This window comes from Phascolarctos cinereus, unplaced genomic scaffold, assembly GCF_003287225.1.
Source record: "Phascolarctos cinereus isolate Bilbo 61053 unplaced genomic scaffold, phaCin_HiC Scaffold_9;HRSCAF=440, whole genome shotgun sequence".
In the NCBI taxonomy this organism is placed as follows: Eukaryota; Metazoa; Chordata; class Mammalia; order Diprotodontia; family Phascolarctidae; genus Phascolarctos; species Phascolarctos cinereus.
The window spans coordinates 181,649,588-181,674,918 of record NW_027556402.1 but is presented as its reverse complement, the minus strand read 5'-3'; the positions used below and the strand labels follow the sequence as shown (position 1 = coordinate 181,674,918).

General features: G+C 39.7%; 1 protein-coding gene across 2 annotated transcripts; it reads right to left on the bottom strand.

The window, feature by feature from the left end:
• Positions 1–17,192: 17,192 nt before the first annotated feature.
• On the bottom strand, positions 17,193–22,405 carry FGFBP1 (fibroblast growth factor binding protein 1). 2 transcript variants are annotated; one of them, XM_020992915.2, is made up of 2 exons: positions 22,300–22,405; positions 17,193–20,675 (listed from the first exon to the last, which is right to left on the bottom strand). In XM_020992915.2, exon 2 carries the CDS (start codon positions 20,651–20,653, stop codon positions 19,943–19,945), a length of 711 nt encoding a protein of 236 aa, XP_020848574.1. In that variant the 5' UTR covers positions 20,654–20,675; positions 22,300–22,405; the 3' UTR covers positions 17,193–19,942. The 2 variants fall into 2 exon arrangements, with proteins under 2 accessions (XP_020848574.1, XP_020848579.1); XM_020992920.2 differs by having other exon boundaries at positions 22,305–22,392.
• Between the last annotated feature and the right edge of the window lie 2,926 nt (positions 22,406–25,331).

Sequence of the window (25,331 nt, the reverse complement as noted above, 5' to 3'; positions counted from 1 at the left end):
CCACTGAAGATTATTTTGAGCTGGGGGACAACTTGATTAAAGTGGTGATTTTAGGAAAATAGGCTGTGATGAGTGGTATTGGAGTGGAGAGAAGATGGAGGTGAGAGATGGTTAATGTTTAATAAAGTAGTGTGGTCTGGCAGAGGAGCCCCATGTGGTCTGGCTACTGAGCATAAGCATTAGTTTTCACCTTCTTTGTGGCTGACTTGCTGATTATAGTACTCAAATCGATAGAGATACATATACCAGCTCTCTAGCCTCTGGGGACAAGAAAATAGCCTCAGTTAACAATTGTGTACTAGATACAATAGCTGAAAATAATAGCAAATTTCTTATTTACTAATATTATTTTCTCAGAAACTGCTTGCACAACCTCCTTCATCCCCAGACATCCTGGGATGAGAACTAGAATTCCTAGCATTGGATGAGACTGTATATCATGTGTTCTTCTGGTCAATCTCACTCCTGCGCCCAGAAGGTATCTTCTCTCAACAACCCTAAACAGTATGGAAACTAAAGGTGCTACTTATATAAATGAGAGTCTTTATGCTAAGCAGAGAGGCAGAGTACCATAGTGGATGGAGATCAGGCCTTGAGGCTGCTACATGATGCCTGTTTGACCCTGGACAAGTCACATAACCTCTTACTGTTCTAGGCAACTCTCTTAAAATTCTAAGTTGTATAGAAGGTGCTGCCTGAATTAGTAGAGGAAGTTGCCTTACTTGGGAGTTCACTATACAATGGAACTACTGGTCTAGTTCTTATCCCTTTGTTAATCTTACTGAGAAAGATGCTATCAGTAATTCCTGCAACATTTGTCCAGCTAACAAATAAATAATAATTTATTTATTGGTAAGTTAATAAGATCAATTTATTAATTTACTAATGTGTATAGAATATTGTGCTGGGTCTTGGGGGGGGTGGCAATGCACATTTTAGATAAGACACAGTCCCTACCCTCAAGGATTTTACCTTCAATGATTACCTGTTAGCTGTGTGGAGGAATGAATGCACTCAGCCTAAGGCCCAGATTTAACCAGGCCACTTCACTGCTCAGAAGCCTTCAGTTGGTTCCCTATTTCTTCTAGGATAAATACAGACTCCACAGTCTGCCATTTAAGGGTCTTCACAATCTATCTCCAATCGACCTTTTCCAGACCTATTTCATAATACTTCTCTTGATACAGTCTATGTTCCTGCCTAATTGGACTTTCTGTTTCTCTAGCTCTACAGTCTTTCTCATTCCTCCATTTAAACAGTGCTGGAATCTCTCCCTTTTCATCCCTTCTTCTCAGAATCCTCAACTTCCTTCCAGAGTTAGGTTTGGTGTCACCTGCTAAGTGAAGACTTTCTCAATCCAAATCCTCCCCCTCCCCCCATCTCACATTCTCCTTGAATTTCATTGGCCTCTCCTTCTAATTTCCAAATATCTCCTTATTGGCATACATACTACCATCTCCTAGGAAAATGTAAGGGGCAGGGATAGTCAGCACCAAGCATGGTGCCTGGACATTTAACATTTAAGAAATGTTAATTGAATGAATTGACCAGAATCTGATACCACTACACAACTAGTCACTTATGCTTTCTGCATCTCAGTTTCTTCACATAGAAAATGGAGATAAAAATATTAGCAGAGTGTGCAGAGCCAAGATGGTGGAGTAAGCAGTAAATTGCTGTAACTCTCCCATATTCACCTCCAGACAACCATAAAATAGTACCCCAAAACAAATACTGGAACAGCAGAACCAGAAAAAAGATGGGGTGAAACAATCTTTGAGCCCCCAAAAGTTGTAAAATTTACAAGAAGAGTCTGTCTTACTCAGGTAAAAAGGGGAGCACAGTCCAGGACAGGAAACATCCCAGCAAGCCAGCAGCAAGTTCCACCTCAGCATACCAGTGGGAGATCCTGAACCCCAGTGTGGTAGAGCAGGTAAATGCCAACACTAGGGCCCTTGTGCTTCAGCATAGCCAAGAGAACTGACAGAATCTAGCTCCTAGAACCACCACATACTTCAGTGTAATCCCAGGCAAATAGGTAGACACCAACCCAAAGACGCCTAAGCAAACAGGCAGCTGCCAGCTCCAGGCCCCTGTCATGGCGCTTCCATGTAGCCCGAGGGCAAACAGGTAATTTCCAGTGGTCAGAACTCCATGTGTTTCAGTATAGCCCTGGGGAAATGCAGAAAACACCCCACTGGCCTCAGCACACCCCAGACACCACCACTAGGACCCCTGTTCAGCACCAGGTAAACAGCCAGGGCCTGCAACCCCTGGCACAAGAAGCCTGAGACAGTGCCCCTTCCATCCTGGGAGCAGAGCTCAAATGTAAAAGGAAGGAAAAAGTCCAACAGAAAGATGAGCAAACAGTAACAACAAAAAAAAATTAATCTGACCATACAAAGTTATTACGGTGACAGGGAAGATCAAGACATAAACTCAGAAGAAGACAACAGTGTCCAAATACCTATGGGCAAAACCCCAAAGAAAAATGGGAAGTGGTCACAAGTTCAGAAAGAACTCATGGAAGAGCTCAAAAAAGGAATTTAAAAATCATATAAAAGAGGTAGAAGAACAATTGGGAAAAGAAATGAGAATGATGCAAGAGAATTATAAAAAAAAAAGAGTCAACAGCTTGGGGAAAAAAAACCCAACAACTGCTTTTAAGAAAGTAGAATTGGTCAAATGAAAAAAGAAGTACAAAAGCTAACTGAAGAAAACAATTCCTTAAAAATTAGAATTGGGTGAGTAGAAGCTATGAGACATCAAGAATCAATCAAACAAATTCAAAATAATGAAAAAATAGAAGAAAATATAAAATACCTCATGGGAAAAACAATTGACCTGGAAAACACATCCAGGAGAGACAATACCAAAATCATTGGACTACCTGAAAACCATAATCAAAAGGAAAACCTGGACAGCATCTTTCAGGAAATTATCAAGGAAAACTGCCCTGGTGTCCTGGAAGCAGAGGGCAAAATAAGCATCGAAAGAATCCACCTATCATCTCAGGAAAGAAATCCCAAAATAAAAACTCCAAGGAACACTGTAGCCAAATTTCAGAACTATTAGGTCAAGGAAAAAATACTGCCAAGTGGCCAGAAGAAATAATTCAAATATTATTGAGCCACAATCAGGATTACACAGGACTTAGCAGCTGTAACATTAAAAGATTGGAGGTCATGAAACATGATGTAACAGAAGGCAAAGAAGCTAGGACTACAACCAAGAATCACTTACTCAGCAAAATTAAGCATAATACATCAAGGGAAAAAATGGGCATTCAATGAAAAAGAAGGATTTCAAGCTTTCATAAGAAGATGGGAATTAAACCAAAAATTTGATCTCCAATATGAAGACCTAAGAGAAGCCAAAAAAAAGTTAAAAGGGAAAAGAAAACATAAGGGATTCAATAGAGCTAAACTATTTACATCCCTACAATGGAAGGTACTTATAATTCTTAAAAACTGTATCACTAATAGTATGGCTAGAAGGAATATATATAGACAGAAGGTACAGGTATAAGGTGAATTTGAGGGAATGACAAAAAAATTAAGGGATGAGAAAGAGGAGTACCTTGGGTGCAGAAAGAAGGGAGAGGTAGAATGGGGCAAATTATTTCACATGAAGAGGTGCAAAAGACCTATTACAGTGGAGGGGAAGATGGGAGGGTGAGTGGTGGGCATCGCTTGAACCTTACTCTCATCAGTATTGGCTCAAAGAGGGAGTACTATACACAATCAGTTGAGTATACCCAACAGGGAAGTAGGAGGGAAGGAGATTAAGTAAAGGGGGGAGGAGAGTAATTGACAGAAGGGAAGGCAGATTGGGGGAGGTGATAGACAGAAGCAAAACACTGTCAAGGAGGGAAAAGGTGAAAGGAGAGAGAGGACAAACAGAAGGAAGAATAGGATAGAGAAAAATATACAGTAATCATAATTGTGAATGTGAATGGGATGAACTCTCCCATAAAATGGAAGCAGGTAGCAAAGAGGATCAAAAACCAGAATCTTACAATACGTTGTTTAGAAGAAACATACTTGAAGCAGAGAGACACACACAGAATAAAGATATGGGGCTAGAGTAGAATCTATTATGATTCGGTTGAAGTAAAAAAAAAAAGCAGAGGTAGCAATCCTGTTCTCAGACAAAGTAAAAATAAAACTAAAGTAATTAAAAAGAGATAAAGAAGGAAACTATATCTTCCTAAAAGGTACCATAGACAGTGAAGCAATATCAATCCTAAACATATATGAACCAACTCAAAAGGTATCACATCCAAATTCTTAAAGGAGAAGTTAAATGAGTTACAGGTATTATGAAATGTAAAATGTATAATTTTGATTATATTAAAATAAAAAGCTTTTGTACAAACAAAATGAATGTAACCAAGATCAAAAGGAAAGCAGAAAGCTGGGAAACAATTTTCGCAGCAAGTGTCCCTGATAAAGGCCTAATTTTTCAAATATATAGAGAACTGAGACAAATTTATAAGAATGCAAGGCATTACCCAATTGATAAATAGTCAAATGATATGAACAGGCAGTTTTCAGATGAAGAAATCAAAGCTATCTATAGGCATATGAAAAAACTGCTTTTAGTCTTTTGATTAGAGAAATGCAAATTAAAACAATTCTAAGGTGCCACCTCACCCCATCAGATCGGCTAATGTGACGAAAAAGGAAAATGATAAATGTCAGATAAGGGGTGGAAAAATTGGGACACGGATTCATTGTTGGTAGAGTTGTGAACTGATCCAAACATTTTGGAGAGCAATTTGGAGCTATGCCCAAAGGGCTATAAAACTGTGCGTACCATTTGAGCCAGCAATACCACTACTAGGTCTGTATTGCAAAGAGATCATAAAAAAGGGAAAGGGACCTACATGCGCAAAAATATTTATAGCAGTCCTTTTCATGGTGGCAAAATATTGGAAATAGAGGGGATGCCCATCAATTGGGGAATAGCTGAACAAGCTGTGACAGATGAATGTAATGGAATAACTACTGTGCAATAAGAAATGATGAATAAGCCGATTTCAGAAAAACCTGTTAAAACTGTTATGAACTGATGCAAAGTGAAATAAGCAGAACCAGGAAAACATTGTATACAATATTAGCAACACTGTGTGATGATCAACTATGAATGACTCACCTCTTCTCAACAACGTAATGCTCTAAGACAAGTGCAAAGGACTCACAAAGGAAAATGCTATCCACATCCAGATAAAAAACTGTAGATTGAAGCACACTTTTTTCACTTACTTTATTTTCATGGTTTTTTTCTTTTGATCTGTTTCTTCTTTCACAGCTGCGACTAATATGGAAATATATTTTACATAGCACATGTACAACCTGTATCAAATTGCCTACCATTTTCAGAAGAGGGAAGGGGAGGGAAGGAGGAAGAAAAATTTAGAATTCAAAATATTATTAAAATGAAAGCTAAAAATTGTCTTGATGTATAATTGGGAAAAATACTTTTAAAAATAAAATGAAATGAAATAACTGCAGACAACAACAACAACAACAAAATACTACCAGAGGCAGTGTAGTATAATGAAAGGAGCAATGGTTTGAGATGTATGTGAGACCTATATTCAAAGCCTGTCTGAGACATTTAATGGTTATGTGACAGAGCCAAGTAACTTCAGTTTTTTGAATCTCATTTGTCTCATCTCTAAAATGAGTTAAAAATATCTCTTATTGTTGGGAAGCTCAAATGAGATCATGTGGGATAACAATAAAATTGTCAATTATTATTACTTGCAGTACCTACCTCACTGGTTTCCTGTGAGGTAGGTGATTTGTAAGCTTTAAAGAGCTACAAAAATCTGATATTATTACAGGAAAAAGTACATTTGAAGTCCTTTACAACCTGGCTCCAACCCAACTTTCCAGCTTTATAACTATTACTCCCCAATTGGAACCCCCTTATTCAGCCAGACTTTTATCTCTACTATCTCATGAACATAACCTGCTCTTTCCTACCTCTGAAACTTGGTTTCTTGTTATAATGCCTCCCATCTAACTCACCCTTCCAGGTCTATATCAACCCTATTTCCTTCAATGAAGCCTTCTGTAATCATTCCAGCTTATGCTGACAAAAACTCTCTCTAGTATATAATATCTAACCTGGGCATGCATTTACATGGAATCATAGAATTGAGAGGGACCAAATAAGTCATCTATTACCATTGTCCACCCAATACCAAATCACACCTATCAAATTGGCTAACATGACATAACAGGAAAATGATAAATATTGGCGATGAGGGAAAATCGCAACACTAATGCATTGTTGGTGGAGTTGTAAACTGATCCAACCATTCTAGAGAGCAATTTGGAACCCTGCCCAAATAGCTATAAAATTATGTATACTCTTTGATCAAGAAATACCTCTATGGGGATCCCAAAGAGATCATAAAAAGGGGAAAAGAACCTACATGTACAAAAATATTTATGGCAGTTCTTTTTGTGGCGGCAAAGATTTGGAAATTGAGGGGATGCCTGTCAATTGGGCAATGGCTGAACAAGTTGTAGTTTATGAATGTAATGAAATACTTTTGTTCTTAAGAAATGATGAGCAGGCAAATTTCAGAAAAATCTAGAAAGACTACATGAACTGATGCTGAGAAGAACCAGGAGAACATTGTACATGGGAGCAACTGTGCGATGATCAACTTTGATAGACTTAGCTCTTCTCAGCAATGCAATGATCTAACAATTCCAAAAGACTCATGATGGAAAATGCTATCCAAATCCAGAGAAAGAACTACGAAGTCTGAATGCAGATCGAAGCATACTATTTTTTCTTTTTTTCTCCTTTCTCATGTTTATTCCTTTTGTTTTGATTCTTCTTTCACAACAGAACTAATGTGGAAATATGTTTAATATGATTGTACATGTATAGCCTATGTCAGATTGTGCGCCGTCTTGGGGAGGGAGGAGGGAAGGGAAGGGGGAAATTTTAGAACTCAAAATCTTATAAAAGTAAATGTTGAAAACTACAAACAAATAAATAAATAAATAAAAGAGAGAGGAGGCCAAAAAAAATATCCACACAAAGCAGAGATTAATAATAAAAACTCACAGTTATAAATTCCTGTAAGCTCTGCAGTGTGTGTGGTTTGTTTGTTTTTTTAATATCTCTGCCAAACACTCCCAGTAATGACAATTATTACTCACATGGCAGACCATTCCATTTTTGGACAATCCTAATTGTTTTCACTATATTGTTACTATTTAATACTTTGCTTAGTGAAATTAGATTATAAATGCCTTGAAGACAGGTAGCCACTCTATAAATGCTCAATCAACTGAAATAACACTTGTAAAGCACTTAGCCCAATGGCCAGCACATGGTAAGTACCATTTAAATGTTAGCTATTTTTTTTTATTGTTGTCGTGGTTGAATGAATTAAACAAGACCAATAAACCGAGGAATCCACGAGCAGCAATTGATTGTGAGGAAATCCACAGATTGTAGAAACCAATCCCTATCCTTTATTACCAGTAGAATATCTATGTGAGATTGTGAAAGGTAAGGATCAAGCTAGTTGCAGGCAGAAGACACATGAATATGGAGACCTGAAGACTTAGTTAAGTGAAGTAGGTCTGAGTCTCCCTGGCACCTGGATTGTCTAGAATGAGAACTACTTAATTGAATTATAGATTTAGCACTGAAAGGGATCTTAGGTGCCATCTAACCCAATACTCTCATTTAATAGTAAAGAAACTGAGGCTTTGAGTCATTTAACATAACTTCCCCAAGGTCACAGAGTTGCTATATGGATGTAGTTACTTTTGCCATTATGGATTGGTTGATCAACCCAATCCCCAAGGAAGAAAGTTGAACCTTAGCTAGATTTCAGAAATATACATGGGGTTATCTTTTCTCCTGGTAAGTAACAGAAGTGGGATTTGAAACCAGGTCCCCATTCTCAGTTGACAACATTCTTTGCACTGTACACCTCTGCATCCTCACTTGGCTTTCCAACTCACGGGGGTTGTTCAAGGACTTGACTTTAGAGACTCCAGCAATAAGTAACTGCCTAAGAGCTGAGCTAGTGCCCTGAAAGGTGACCAGTATGGGTTTTTCATGAATAAAAGAGCTGCCTCTTAACCAGGGTAATGCAATGACTGACTTTCTCCTACCTGTGTTATAAACAAGCCAATAAAAAGCCACATTATCACAAATTAAGTCAGTTATGATGTTTTTTAGTCTCATTCACACTGCCCCAACCCAAGTGCAACCCAGCACCATCTCTGCAGAGGCTTTGAGTTTCATAAGGACCAGTGATAGTGGTACTAGTTTTGCTTGTATTTTAGGAATTATATAGCTTTCCCACATTGCCCGGAATATTTTCTTACCTGGGAGCAAGTATGAAGCTTGAGGAATTCCTCTGGTGAGTGGTTCCTGCATTCCATTTTCACTGATTTCACTGCTTGCACTAAACAGGATGCTTGTTTTTTCTTGGCAATGGCCAGAGTCTTGAGCCATTTTAGAAAGGTCTTCTTCAAAGAGTTCCAGCAGTTGAGTCTTCAACTGATTTTCTGATCTTTGAGCAGCAAAGAACTTGGGCTTCTTGGAAAGAGAGATGAGAGGGTACTTCTGGCTCAGACTAGCAAGAATGTCCAGGGTGTACCCTGAAATCTGATAAGCCAAGTCTTTGAGCACACTTGATCCGTAACAACTCACATTCCAATAGCAGATGAGATTACAAAATGCTTTCCTTACAAAAGTCCTATGAAGTAGTAGGCAGCACAGAGAATCTTCACTATTATTCTACAGACAAGGAAACTGAGGCTGAGGCAGTGAAAAAATTGACTTGTCTAGGGTAAAAGAACTGGTAGGTTTTGGAGCAAGGATTTGAACTCAGGTCTCCCCTGACTTCAAGGCCACAAGCCTCCTTTCCATGGTGTGGGTGTTATGGGCCAGAACACTCTGAAGAGGACCTGCAAGCAGCTTGAGTTAACTTTATCCCACAATCTGCCCTCCCCCTACCATACACCAATACCAGGTGTAGGCCCTGGAAGAACCACCCTACTTATTGAATAGAGTATTCTCAAACCAAATGGAACTTCACTTTGAATGAATGAATGAATGAAAAACCATTGATTAAGTGCTCACTGGGCTAAGCATCAAAGACAAAAATCTAAAAATTTAAGAAGTCCAGATAAAAATCTAAAAATCTAAGATGTCTATAGTCTCAAAGTACTCACTAGAATGTTCAGTTTTGAGCCATCTTAATCCATCTATCTATCTATCCATCTATCTATCTATCCATCTATCTATCTATCTATCTATCTATCTATCTATCTATCTATCTATCTATCTATCTATCTATCTATCTATCTATCTATCTATCTATCTATCTATCTATCTATCTATCTATCTATCTATCTATCTATATGTTTTTCCCACTTAATAATATTTTTTCCAATTATATGTAAAGGTAGTTTTCAGCATTCACTTTTATAAAATTCTGAGTTCCAAATTTTTTTTCTCCCTCCCTCCCCTTCCCCACCTCTCAAGACAGCAACAGTCTGATATAGGTTATACACATACAATCATATTAAACATATTTCCACATTAGTCATGTTGTGAAAGAAGAATCAGAACAAATGGAAAAACCACAAGAAAGAAAAAAACAAATGAACAAACAAAAAGAGAAAATAGTATGCTTTAATCTGTATTCAGACTCCATCATTCTTTCTCTGGATGTGAATAAAATTTTCCATCATGAGTCTTTTGGAATCTTTAAATTGCTGTATTGCTGAGAAGAGCTAAGTCTATCAAAGTTGATCATTGCACAATGTTGCTGTTCCTGTGTACAACGTTCTCCTGGTTCTGTTGAGCCACTTTTAACAGAGAGAACTTTCTTTAGGGCAGCTTTGGACTAGGGGAGGACCCAAGGGTGGTTTGCAGAATAGTCATACTCTATATCAGCAGACTCTATATCAGACTCTATATATTATCAGCACCTGATAAGGGGAATACTCCTAGTGGGACAAATGGTCACAGAGTAGATGCTCCCTTGAAACTTGCCACCAGGAAGGACAGACTGTCTGTTATAGATAGACTTCAAGGCTAAGCAAAGCTGCTCCTCTCCAAAATTCAGGAGGGGGCACCATTGTACATATATATCTTTGCCTTACTCCTGGGTGAGGCTGAACAAGATATAATTTATTTGGAGCACCTGGATGGTGGCTTTGGACACCTTCCAGGGCCCTAGGGAATTATTTGTTGGCAACTTTGGGGATTTCCTATGGATCTATCTATCACACAAAGGGAATGTGCAATTAATCTTCGATGGAAAGATATATGTAACAGTATTCAGGGAAATGAATAATAATAATAATAATAATAATAATAATAATAATAATAATAACTTTTGATGTGCATGGTGAACTGTGTGGTTGCATAGCACTTTCCTATATATCATAAATTGGATATGGTAGGTAATAGTATCCCCACTGTACAGAGGAAGAAACTGAGGTTCAATTCATGTGCAAATCACTTGCGAAATTGAAATTATCCTTGTGCTGGAATGATCTCTTCACACAAGGGTTGTTCACATCTGTATATTGTGCATTTGTCCATAGGTATTTTTAGCATTAGACTAGTGAAGTGTCTATGGTGTCATTGTATCAGTGAAGTCTGGCAGTCAACAAGCATTTATTAAGCACCTACTATGTACACCACTACCTACTTTGTGCCAGGTACTATGCTAGGTGCTGCAACATGGAAATAACACATTCAGTTTCTCTAACTCTACCAATCAAGTCAATAAAATTTATTAAGTACTTGTCATATTCAAGGCCATATTAAACATAATGACTTCTGTGAGAGAAGTGGCATCAAAGCCCTAGGATCAGAGAAGCACTTGGATAGCCTAGGACTAATTACATGACAATATTGGAGCCATAAAAAGAAACAGAGGAAGGCTGCCAGCACCTTGGGTGGGTTCTTTAGGGGATTTGTGGGAGATTGTGGAGAATAGGTTGAGATAATGACCTCTGAAGAGAAGGAATGGATGGTATGTGATCTGCAGTGGAGACAGAGGAATGTGGGAGAAAGAACACAGTTTCTAGAATCAGAAAGGTTCTGGATTCATATCTCTGATGCTTACTACCTGTGTCCCCTTGGGCAAGTCACTTGATTTCATTCTGCCCTCTGTAAAATGATAAATTTGAATAAATGGCTTTAGATCTAAGATCCTAAGACCAATAAGATTTACACATCCATCAATGTATTAAATCTGGGTAAAGCATTATCCTAAGTGCTATGGAGAATGTTTAAAAACTTCAAGACATAAGCTTTGCCTTCAAAGACCTTACAATCCAGTTGGGGAGACAAGACAAGTATGTGAAAAATTGAAAAAATAATAATTTAAGAGCTAGTTAATGGTTCAACACAATCAGAACTTGTAACAGAATAAAAGTTGTATGTGGTTAATCCTCATATAAATACAGACAATGAGTACTCTAGGACTTTAGAAGATGAAGAGATCACTGCAATGCTTTTTGCCAGAGGAGTAGAAATTTGAGCTGGATGGATCTTGAAGGCTGGGTAACATTTTTATATATGGAAAAAAAAGAATAGAGTATTTTTAGTTCGGGACAATGGCAAAAATGCAGAAATGGGAAAATGTAAGACATGTTTGAAGGAAGTCAAGTAGACTGGTTTGACTGCATTAGAAGGTTTCAAAAGGTGAGCCCTCTGTAAATCTAAGATCTGATGACACAATCCCTCTCCTTTTTTCCTTGCAGAAGAAATTTAATCCAGATGCAAAGTAAGTGACAATTTCCCCATGCTCAAATCAAGGGATCTGGATCTCTCTGCCCTCCATACCTTGCAAATAAAAGCAATTGCCTAGGCAGAAGCAATAAAATTTCGGGGACAAGATACAGATTCCTTGATAGAGGAGTAGGCTTAGAAGTAATTGAGAAAGAATGGCTACCATCCTGCATTTGTAAATCCAACCCTGAACATTATTGGGACTAAGCCCACCATCTTGTTTATTCAGACTGGTTGGTTACAAATGAGGAATTAGAGAGAGCACTGGACACAGAATCAAAAGACCTCCATGTTATGACCAATTCTGCCTTTTATTAACTCTGTGACCTTGGAAAAGTTGCTTCCCACTCTGTGATCCTATTGATTCATATTTCATGGAAGAAGAAGAAAGAAGAAGAAGAAGAAGAAGAAGAAGAAGAAGAAGAAGAAGAAGAAGAAGAAGAAGAAGAAGAAGAAGAAGAAGAAGAAGAAGTTGTTGAACTAGGTTCCTATGACCTATGGATGCTGTGTGTGTGTGTATGTGTATATACACTCTGTGGAGTTATTATAAGGGCCTTACAAAAACACATCTGAATGAGTAGATAATAATACTATTATCATGTATATGAGGGTGTGGTCCATGAAATTTTTTCTATTAAAAAGGGATTGAGAGCCAAAGATCTCTCAAGACCTTTCTAATCCTAATATACTATGATTTTGAGGTTCATAGAGACATGGAGCTGTATGAAAGCTAACATGTATTATAAGATCATAATTCTAGAGCTGAAAGAGACTGTCCAGTGCTCTCACTTTACAGAGGAGGAAACTGTGGTGGTAATGGATAAAGTATGAGTTCAAATTCTAACTCTGGAACTTACTACCTGTATATGACTAGTCAAGTCACTGAACTCCTCTGGGTCTCTGTTTCCTCATCTATGAAATAAAGGGACTGGATAAGATAGACTCAGAGGTCCTTTCCAGATCCAAAGCTATGATCTTGTGATTTGCCCAGGGTCATACAGATAGAGACAGAGGGGACCCAGGTCCCTTGATTCAAATCCAGTGTTCTTTGTGCTGTGTTATGCTTTGTAATGTACTAGAGATACAGTGATATGACACTCATTCTTAGAGTGTCTGAGGATCAGATGAAAACATATGGAAAATAATTTGTCTTAGAGTGCTATAAAAATGTGGGTTATTTTTATTATTATTGTTATTATCATTGTTATCTCCTTTTCTTATCTTTTTGGATGGAGTTCAGATGGAAATGGCCCAAGGATTGCTATCTTGCTACTACTCTTATGTACTCAGTGTCCTACACACTACTGAGCAGGTGGATAAAATTATTATTGGTGTGATGGAGGACTGGTATGTGCCTAGAGCACCTCTAATGCTAACCCCCATTTGGAAGAGACTGGGGAGCACACTTTGAGAAGAATCATGATGACATGTAATGGAAGTGCCTTGGAGAGACTTTGAATCATGTATTCAGACTTCGTAACTGGTTACAATCTGCTAACCACATGATGAATGATACGCTCTTTGCCTGCATAGCCCTAACTGGAGGGTGCCCAAGACATGTCTTACCAGAGACTCAGCCCTTTTCTTCTGCTACTTGATGGGTGATCTCTGCACCTGGTCTGACGTCTTTGTTGACAGTGTTTAGTAAGAAGCAATGCTGGAAGGGAAGAGGGGATGGACCTCTTTCTCCAAGGCCAATATGTGGCCACATGAAAATGGATCTCAGTTCCTTCCCTCACCCTTCTTTGTTCTTTTGTTTTGGGTAAAGGAGATTAATCTAAAGGCTCTGAATTAATAAGATTCAAAAGGTTAGGAGAATCCAGAAATCCAACATGACAGTCCAGAAGTTGTAGTCCATGCTAGGCTTTGCTACCAGCCCAGGACTGATGTCCCAAGGTCCTACCAGACCCAGGCCAGTGTAACTGAGGCAAGAGCTCATCCAGGAGGAGTGATGGTACACATGTGCAGTCCCTGCTACTAGCGAAGGTTGAGGCTAGAGGATCACATGAATGATGAAGTTCTGAAGTGCAGGCGACCAAGATGACTACTAAGTCTGACAACAACATGGTGAGCTTCTGAGAGTGGGGCCACCAGGTTACTTAAGGAAGGACAAACAAGCACATGTCTGGAAAAATGGAGCAGACTAAAGCTTCCGTGCTGATCAGCAGTGAGATCAAGCCCTGGATGGCTGCTGTGTACTCTCATCCTAGGCAAGATGGGGAAACCCAGGCTCAAAAAGAAAAAAAACGAGAACTCATCTAGTAGGTATGTAGCATCTGGGCAGGAGCTTGGTGGCACAGGGAATAATGTGCCCCAAAGGAGCAGGGAGAAAATATTTCTACTTTTGGTCTTTTTATATCTTCAAACCACGTTTTTGTTGTTGAGTTGTTTCAGTAGTGTCCACCTTTCTGTGATTCTATTTTGGGGGTTTCTTGGCAAAGATACTGGAGTGGTTTGCCATTTCCTTCTCAGCTCATCTTACAAATGAGGAAAGTGAGGCAAACAAGGTTAAGTGACCTGTCCAGGGTCACATAAGCTAGTAAGTGTCTGAGGCCAGATTTAAACTCATGTAGACGAGCCTTTCAGATTCCAAGCCCAGTGCTCTATGCACTTTGCCACCTAGCTGCCCATTTGAAATACATATCCCTTTGTAAAAGCTAATTGATATTAAGTGTTTGAATAGAACTGGAGCACTGGTCACCAGGGAGCTAACAGTGGTGGGAAGCCACCTAGAATGTGGGCTTGGACAATGGTGCTAGGGAAGACGTGCCCAAATCCCTCAAGGTGCGCCCTGGAACCCTGACAGGGTGATATGCCTGGCCTTACTCTAGGAGACTGAGCCAGAGCATTGTTGCTACATGAGTATTTAGTATCCCTTAGTGAAATGCTGTGTTTAATGTTTTTAGGATGGCTACTTCAGTCACTGACTTTCTTTATTACTTCTGCCAAAAAAATTTTCAGAAAGGAGCCCCAGGGGTTGTGTGACAGATTCTAGTTGTTCAAGTCAGTACTGGTATGTGGTTACACAGAGAAAGAACAAGGAAAGCTCGAGGGAAAACCTTCTTTCCAAGAGGAATTCGTTCCATAAGACTACAAATATCTTACTTCTACGGCAGTGTAGGGTGACGGAAAATTCTGGCCTCAGAGGAAGAAAACCTGAAAAGGGAAAGGAAGAGAAGGAGGAGAAGGGAATAAGTATTTTTAGAGTGCCTACTACGTGCTAGGCACTGTGCTAAGTGCTTTTGTTTTTACAAATATAGTCTCATTTGATTCTCTCAACCCCTCTGCAAGGTAGGTACTTATTATTATCCTCATTTTACAGTTGAGGAAATTGAGGCAGGGTCACACAATCAGTAAGTGTCTGAGGCCAGGTTTGAACTCTGGCCTCCCTGACTCCAAGCCCTGCATCACCGGCTACCCTGTAACATCATCACAATGCAATGTCAAGTCCTGGGCACTGATAACGATCAAAACACTTATTGGAAGTCTGAGGTGATCGTATTCTCTTTCCTCTTCCTCCTCCACCCTACACCATGGACAGAGGCTGTGCTAAAACTGCATTTTATTCTGGTCCTCCTGACCTCCCTTCCCCTATTCCCTTCTAATTAGTATATTGAGTTTATAAGCAGCCAATTTAAAGTGGCAATAGCACGCATTAAGATTGTCAAGAGGAGCCTAGGAGTCATGTACAAGCCATTCCAAAGATTAAAGAAGCATAATTTATAAATTGTATCCTATATTAACCAAAAATCACATACTGGTAATGTGTGCTGAGTCAACAGAAGCCATCTAAGTTCCGCTGTCAGGGGCTTTTGGTCCTATAATATCTAAATCTCAGCCATTTGCAGTCATTTCACCCAGGTCCCCAAATGGTGCTGATAATTTTGAGATGATGCGGACATGTTAACTTTTGTTAACTTTGTAAAGTTTTGCTGACAGCTCTGAAATGATAGTTAATGAACTAACCCCATAGTGGCCCAGATAAGACTCAGTCTGTTCTAGAAAACACTATAAAAATGGGACATCAAACTCCTGTCCCTTGAGCCCTCTTCTATCTCCAGGGTCCCTGCTGCCGAGTGCTGCAACTCCAATCCGTGATTATGGGATTGATTATCTGTGCCTGCTCATCCTCTTCCCTATCACTGCCTGCCTACCTCCACCTCCCCATTCCCATCCCCATCTCCACACTGTCGGCCTCTGGACACTTTTCACCACTTGTCTCTGCTTTCTATGCTGTTTGTGTCCATGCCTTCTATACTTTATTAAGGGATGATTACAGTCCCATTTCCCACTGCCATCATGGTCCTTCACGCTGAGTACCAAAGAACCAGGTGTGCCTTTCCCCATTTCATGATTTCATACATTCATTCTCAATTCAGAGTTTCTTCTTGCCTTACTTAGCTGCTGACTCATATCATCTCGGGATTGGAGGAGACCTTGGAGGCCATCTGGTCTGCCCCATACCTCCCTCTCCACACCTCTATTTGCTTACAATTAGGTATGTGACCATAGGCAAGACATTTACTTCATATCTCTAGCCTCAGTTTCCTCATCTGTGAAACAGGAAAAAAGAAAACCATCCTTACTTGTCCCTTAAAGCAATTGAGAGGAAATCCCTTGGTAATGGATAAATCAATACAGAAAGGTGAACATAGGTTCTATAGAAATGTTGCAAGTGACACTCTTATTTGAGGACTTCTAAACCCCATGTCCACTGAGGCTAGCCCATGCTTAGCTAGTGATATTGCTTTTAAATCTTTTTTATTTTTTTAAGGCAATTGGACTTAAGTGACTTGCCCAGGGTCACACAGCTAGTAAGTGTCAAGTGTTTGGTCTGAGGCCGCTTTTGAACTCAGGTCCTCCTGACTTCAGGGCCGGTGCTCTATCCACTGGGCCACCTAGCTGCCCCAATCTTTTTTATTTTTGAAATCACTTTGAAGCAATCTCTTCTAATCCTTTCACATGGCTTTGACCCTGGAAGGAAGCTCAGTGGAGGCAAAGGGAGCTAAGCTGAGGAGGAAGACAACGTAATAGGCACATTAAAAAAAAATCATTCTCAATATATAACTGTAAGGATTTTTCTCTGGATAGGCTACAGCATGAAATAGTGGGTGCTGTCATCCAGATTTCATATCCTCTTTGTGCATAAGCTAGAAGGAGATCCATAAATTCATAGAACGTTAAAACAGGAAGGGATCTTAGAGATTATTTAGTTCAACCCATTGTTTTATGATTGAGGAAACCAAGGCCCAGAAAAGGGAAAGGCCTGTCCCCTTTCTGGGTGACTTAAGGTCACCCCAAAGAACCTATAGTTACACCCCAGTTTAATTAGGGCCTCAAGTTGTATTTGGTAACCTTTTACCAAGCAAAGAAAATTCTTTCATTCATTAATTTATGCACCAAATATTTATTGAATGCCTGCTACATGCAAGAAATGTCTGGATGTTGTTGATGCTGACATTGTGATATCATGAAGAATGATTGAGAGGTAGTGGTAGAGTATGAAAATGCTAGTTATTAGTTTTGTTATCATATAAATGCCAGTAAGGATTCCAGACTTGGAATTAGGAGTCACCAGGGCTCATATCCCACTTCTGATATTTACTACCTAAGTGACAGAATGACTGGAATCTGAGACCAAGCTGCATTAAGTGACCAGTGCATGCTTTTTTAATCCACAAAGGAAATAGAGATGGTAAGATAAATTTTTTTGTTTTGAAGTAGAAAAAAATTGGATCAATTGGTAGACTTTTCCCTTCTGTTGTTAACCCCACACACTGACCCTTAGCTTCATCATCTGCAAAAAAGGAGATAATTCAAAGGGTTGTTGTGGAGATTAAATGACATGATACATTTTGTTGTTGTTCAGTCATTTTTCAGTCATGTCCAACTCTTTGTGACTCTATTTGGGATTTTCTTGACAAAGATACTGGAGTCGTTTGCCTTTTCCTTCTTTAGCTCATCTTACAGATGAGGAAACTGAGGCAAACAGGGTGAAGTGACCTGCCCCAGGTCACATAGCTAGTGAGTATCTGAGGGTATATTTTAACTCAGGAAGATGAGTCTTTCTGACTCCAGGCCCAGCACTCTGCATCTCACCACCTCGCTGACCAATGTATGTCTTGTAAACTTTAAAGCACTATGAAAATGCTAGCTATTATCATTGTTATCATATAAATGCCAGATATTATGACAGCAATGACATAATGTCAAGTCTTAGACACTGATGCTCAAATAATCATGAGTCAGTAAGACTAAACAGGACCTCAGAGATCATCCAGTCAAACCCCTTCATTTTACAGATGAGGAAACTGAGAGGTGACATAGGTAGCAAATGGCAGAGATGGGATTTGAATTCAGGGCCTTTGGCTGTTAGTATACAAGCTCCTCCAGCTCTTCTCTCTTCTTCAAGCCCTTCCCTCAGTCTGTGCCTGGGATAGGGACTGCTCTTGGGAAACTTTGATTCCTGACTGGTGCTTCTTCATAACTCTTCTTACCCATTCCCCAGATAGACATGAGGGATAGTTCCTCAAGAGATTTATTAGACTAACATCATTAGACAGGGCTCAAAGTGTGAATTAAACAAAACTAAGTATCAGTGTTATTTTATGTTCTTGGAAGGATGGTATGATGTAATAGAAAAAACACTTGATTTGCCATCTACAGAGACCTGAGTTCTAGTCCTGAGACCCTATCCTCACTTTCTTCCCTTTACTAACTATATGACTTTGGGAGAAAAGGATTCATTCCTTTATACTTCTGCTCTCCATCTATAAATAGGATACTAATGCCCACCTGGCCTACTCCACAGAATTGCTGTGAAGATCCAAAGAGAAAATTTATATAAAGTATTAGATAAATATTATTATTCCCCCATCCCTGTATCAAAAGCCTGTATCAAATTAACACCAAGCAACTGATGATTTTGAATGACTTTAAATGTGGTCCTGGCTCAAGGATTTCCATCTCAATAAATACCAATACTTGAAGCTAAAGAGATGAAATTTCAAAGTTAGAATGATAAGACTGGTCAGACAATGCTAATAGTTGTAATGCTATTAAGTGACTTGCCCAGGGTCACATGGCCAGTATGTGTAACATCTGGAATCTGAACTCAGGTCTTCCTGACTCCTAGGTTGGCTCTCTGATCATGATTTCATGCCGCCTCTCTATAGGAGCTAGTTACAAGGGCAACTGGTGACTTAGGAAATGGTGTGTGTGGGGGGATACTTCTCATCTCTCCCACTCTACGAACTTCTCCCAGGCCCAGTCTTGCCTAGTCTCACCGTTCTACTTCCCATGTGTAGACCTCCCCAGCACACTATAAGCCTGTGGTGTCCTGAGGCCTTGATCACTCATCTATGGGAAAGTATCCCAGATTCTCCCCTACCTCTTGGCCAATTCTAATGTAACATTAGTGCTGTTTGACCTGAGACACTAATATCACTAGTTATGGCTCTGGATAAGAGTCTTCCTAGATCCCTGAAATCACAACCTACAAAGAGAGGGTTGTTTGCTCTATCTACCCATTAGGTCCTGGTCATATAGCCACAGATATAGAGAAACCAAACATCGGCTAAACATATTTTGAAAACTTTATTATCTTGGCCAAAACTGGGGTGCCTGACCAGGTGAGGAGTGCTATAAGATTGTCAGGGAGTGCACTGCACTGAAACCATCTCTTTGTCATACTGAACCCAAAGAGAAAATGAAGAGAATTTGCCGTGTGTGTCTGTATGTATGTAAGTATGTGTGTGTGTGTATTTACATATGTATATACGCATGCACCTATACACATTTGCATGTATATGCATATATGCACCTACATGTATGTGTCTATATATTTATGTGTATACACGCAAAACCTCTTTACAGCCTTTGTAACATCTGCTGGCAATTGTTAGCAGCCTCTATGAAAATAAAATCTAATGAAGTATAAATTCCAAAATACCAAACAAGAAACAAATTGCAAAACACATTTAAATACATAGCTGTACTTTCCTCTTTCCTGGCACCATGGAAGTTCATGCCACAAAGGGAAGCATGAATGAATTTTCTGCAGCACGTGAAGAGAGAGAGAGAGAGGCTCCAATTCAGGGAAGGGCCTGAGAGTGGGCCTGAGTCTCCTCAGAGTTTGCTAGCACTTTTTGTCCTGTAGCATAGTGAGCAGAAAGGTGCATAATGAGCTCCAGGTATCTCCACAGTACTCTTGTGCCATCTTCTTCTGGTTGATCACTTCAACGTCCTCCACACACTTCTCAGTAGTCGCTTGCTGACTAATTGGCTGGATAGTCAGAGCAGCTGGTCTGACAGTGGAAGCTGATATTTGGGGATCCTTTCTCCCCGTCTTGTCCTGGCTCCTGTTCTTAATGGTGGAGTCCACCATTTTGAGATGGGCTTCTTTGGCACCTTTCTTGCACACTCGGGACTTGAGGACACTCTTTGGGTCCGCACAAAGATTCTTTTGTCTCCGTAGGGCACGGCCAATCTGTTTCCAGTAGGCCTTTTCATTGCCTGCAAAATGGGGGCAGGAAGAAGGATTTCCTGCAAAGGTACACTCAAATTGGGTTTCCTGTCCTTTACATTGAACTTTCAAGGTGACATTCTCCTTCTCAGTCACTGCCCAAGTACAGGGGACATTCTCTTGAGTGGCAAACCTGCCCCGAGGGAGGTTTTTTCCTCCCTTAGCTTTCTGGCCTCTCTCATTCTTGTCAGGAGAGCCAAGCTGTTTCCCTTCTCCTTTACCATCTCTCCCGTTTTTTCTTTTCTTTTGTTTTTCACAGTTCACTGAGAGCAGCTGTGAGACCAGGAGCAGGATGGAGAACAGGGCAATACACTTTATCTTCATGCTTCCGACTTGGATGTGAAACCTGTTTTACAAAGTCAGATTAGTCAGAGGGCCCTTTCCTCTCAGAAGCTCCTCCTTCCTCTTTGTCCCACCGCCACTGATGATGACTTTCTCAGTAACATACCACCTGAATGGCCCACATACGGAGTAACATGCAGGGTGAGGATCTCTGGCTCCTGGCATTATGAGAGTCACAGCATCTCATGCTGGAGGAGCCACCCTCTCTATACTGGGGACCTTTACCAGTCCAATACACTTAAAAATTTTTTTTAAATTTTGTTTTCAGCCAAAGACAAGGTTTATTAGAACATCAGTCATATTGCCCAGACTCTTAAGGAATCTAAGCATTTGTATCACTAACGCAAATGGGCCAGATCTTAAGAATCTGAGCAGTGGCTAGGTTTTAAGAATCTGAGCACCTTAATGGAGACAAGGTGGACCTTATATACAGAAAGACTGTGGGTGGGCTCTCCAATACACTTTTTAAAAAAATGCTTTTGCAAATGCTTCTCCCCAGACCTTTGCTTAAAGCTGGGTAAGTAGCAGAATCCTAGGTTCACAGATTTTGAGTGGGGAGGAAGTTTAGAAATTTTAGTCCAATTCTCTAATTTTACAGATGAGGAAACAAAGGCTCAGAGAAAGGTGATGACTTGGTCAAGATTACACAAGTATTAAAAAACAGAGGCAGCACCTGATTCCAGATCTTCTTATTCAAAATACATAGGTAGCTCTTTTCATAATGCCACCCCTTTATTTTGGTTAATTTATTAATTCCTTACTTCACTGCTGTTTGTAGCAAATGTGAGGAAGCAAATGTGAACTATACATGAAAATAAGGGATTTTCTCCCATGGAGACATGGTCTAGTTAGGGCTATGCCACTAATAAACTTTGTGATCTTGGCTAAATTACTTGCCCTCTCTGGTCCTCAGTTTCATCATTTGTAAACTGAGGAAGTTAAGCTAGATGATCTCTAAACCCAGGCCAACCTCAATATTCTGTTCATCTCTACAGGTAAAGAACTCCAAATCTATGAGCACTATTTATAGAGAAAGGGAGTAATTTACACAATTTTCAGAATTTTGCAAAAAAAAAAGAGAGAGAAAAGAAAGAAAGGAAGGAAGGGAGGAAGGACAGAGGAAAGAAGGAAGGAAGGAAAGAAATAGAAAGTAGGAAGGAAAAAAGGAAGGAAAGGAAGGAAAGAAAAGGAGAGAGATAAAAGGAAAAAAGGAAGAAGGAAAGGGAAGAAGGAAGGAAGGAAGGAAAGTGAGGGCAAATTGGACACTTCAAGCATTATTCATCTTTAAACATGACAAAGCCTTAGAAGTTCCCTAGGCTTTTTAGCCAAAACCACTCAAAAAGTTATAGGAAACAATCCCAGAATCATAAACTGTTAGATTTAGAAGTGATCTTAGGCATCACTGGGTCTGATTCCCTCTCTTTACAGAGCTGGAGACCAAGACTTAGCAAGGTGAAGTGCCTTGTCCATGGTCACCCAGTAAGTGGCACATGGATGGGACACAAACCCAGAAAAGGAGATTTCAAACTTACTGCTCTTTTACTTGGGGAGACAGTTCTGGCTTTGGTCACATGGTCCCAGCCTCCCACTGAAAGCAGAATAGAAGTAGAAAATTGAAAGTCACTTACCTTACCTAGCTCAGACTCTAGTGCAATTCAGGTCTGCTCTGTACTCTTTCAGAAGACCTATACGCCACTGGTAAGCCAGTGTGTTACTTATACAGCCAGGGGCACTCCCACAGCCCAATCACAAGCTCTTATAACATGATACTGCAGAAAAAAAAATACCATTGGGACTTTATTAATTTCTTCTCTTGCCCACGCCCACTTGAGAGGGTGCCAGCCCCGGGTTGTAACGTGTAAAAGCCCATCGCCTGCCTGCTTGCCATAGAGTGACAGAGGTGTGGCTGCCCAAATGAGATATTGCATTAGCCAAGTCCTTCAATTTTCAACCTCTGGGAAGACTGGCATTCAGTTAATGAGCTGTTCTCTGAAAGGTTCTTGTTGGCTATGTGTACCTCTGCTGAGCTATCTCTGGGGCTGCTGTGGTGTCATCCCCATCCAAGCACCAGGCTCAATAGCAAAGAAACTTATTTTTTTTGTCTTAGTTTTTTTGTGGTGTGTATAATGTACTAGGATACCTTTGCACATCGTGCACACAGATTCCAAATCTTGAGGATTGTGGAATATTAGAATTAGAAAGGACCTTGGAGATCAACTTCTTCTTTTTACAGAAAAGAAAACTGAGGCCCAGAGAGGGGAAGTGATTTGCCCCAAGTCACACACCGCATGAGAGTATTTAAATAAGAGGGAAAAGACTCTCTACTCAGCTTCTTGCCCTTTGTTGGTGGTGACCAGTGTTTCAGCTGGAGTCTAAGGGTCTGCCTCTCTCTTCCCTATTTATTTATATTGGAATAGAATGTAAGCTTCTGGAGAGCAGGGACTGTTTCATTTTTGTATCCCAAATAACCAACTTAATGCCTTGCACGTTTTTCTTTTTAGACCAGTCCTGTGATTTCATTGATATACTGAATCCCCTGCGAGGAAACTTCCTTTTCCAAAGGCAACCTACACTACAAGATAGAAGTTTAGAGAGTTTCCTGGGACATTGAAAGAGAGGTTAAGTGATTTTGTCCAGGGTCACACAAACAATAGGTAATATAGGTGGGACTTGAAACCGGGTCTTCTTAGCTCGAAGGTTTTCTCTCTACCCACTACTTCACCTTAGACATAGCAGGTACTCAGTGCGGCATGCCCACATTAAAGAAGGCGCTATGCTCTATGAACTAAACAGAATTACAGTAGCTCAAAGGAAATGTGAGATGTGCAAATTTTGAGAAATCTCTACTCCAAATGTTCATATGGACTATTTGAGCCCAACCTATGGTAGAGCCTTGTGAGTTGCATTGGTCTGATCAGCCACAGTTGCACACACTGTGTATCTTGACCTCAACATAATGATGTCATTTTGATCCTCTTCGAGCACGAAGGACAACAACCATCAGTGGGTGCTTTTAACTCAAATTTTCTCTCTTGAATATCTCCACCTCCATTTTGAGAAGCAAATTTTAAAGAAACTGTTTTCTCCATGTAATATCCTATCCAGCCCAATATTCTTTTTTTACACTTTGAAATAGAAATAGTGATTGCAGGCAGAACCTCATTAATACTTTAAGAGAGAGCAGGTTCTGAGCTAAGAGAGAGTACTTTTCTTAGTCAATGCTTTTTTGCATAAAACATAATTTCCTTTACCCAGATAAGTAAGAAAAGAGGTTAATCCATTATAGATGTGCTTTTTTTCTTGAACATCCCAAGAACAACTCATATGAAAAATGCTTCTTACTCAGTGTTAAATATGACTGTTTTTATGATTCTATACTAGACTGTGGCCAGATGGATTTTTCCAGGTTTTTTTAGGTGGATATGTTCACTTGGAGGAATGGGCTTGACGTAGTTACCTGGCAAAGAAGGACACCTCCAGGAATAATCCAGGCAATACCACCATGCCCTGGCAAAAAAAGAGATGTATGTGTGTGTGTGGAGGGGGGGGGAAAGCTAGGTAATTACTACCCTTCTAACTTTATAGTTTTGTTACTCCAAACCTACTGCAGATACAATTCTTTCTGTAAATTGTTTTTATCATTAACTTTCAAATTTTTTTATTCTGAAACGTGAAAAAGATGGACATTTCCGTATACAAAATAGAACAGAAAAAGAGTATTATGTATGAAGCCACAAATCTCTACAAGGTACAGTTTACTTTAAAAAAAACCCAAATAAGTAAATTCAAGATGTTACTTTCAAATCTGTTCTGATAGTACTTCTTTCTGAACTTCTTTCTGCTCTCTTCTGTGCATTTTAAAAAATGCTTCATAGGCCTTTTCTCTTTTCCTTTTTTTCTTTCCTTTTCTCTTCTTTTCAGCAACATTCTTATTAGCTTCCCTGTTTCCTGCCCTTTCCACCTGGTTAAAGAAAAAAAAGAAAGAGAAAAAAAATTCTTGTAACCATAAGTATAGTTAAGGAAAACAAACATATATATTGGCCATGACTGAAAATGTATTTCTCATCCTGCAAATTGAGTTCATCTCTTTCCTGTCAAGGGGAGAGTAACATGGTACATTATCAGGTGTCTGGAGTTCTCAGTCGGTTGCTCTTTCAAAGCCATTTTTCTTTGCAATGTTATTGTGACTGTATAAATTGTTCTCCCCATTTCTCCTTCCCTCATTCTGTATAGTTCATTTAAGTCTTCCCAGGTTTCTATGAAACTGTCCTTTTCATGATTTCTCTAAGTAAAATCGCACTTAAAGAACATGTACGTCTGCCATAATTTGTTTAGCTATTCCTTAGCTTGGTAGCACAGTGGATAGAGTGACAAGCCTGGAATCAGGAAGACTTATATTCCTGAGTTTAAATCTGCCCTCAGACACTTACTAGCTGTATGACCCTGGACAAGTCACTTAACCTTGTTTATCTCAGTTTCTTCATCTGTAAAACAAACTGGAGAAAGAAATGGCTAACTATTCCAGTATCTTTGCCAAGAAAAACCCCATATGGGGTCATGAAGAGTTGGACATGACTGAAAACGACTGAACAACAAATTCCCCAATTGATGGATACTCCATTACCTTCCAGTTCTTCACTAAAACAACAACAAAAAAGCT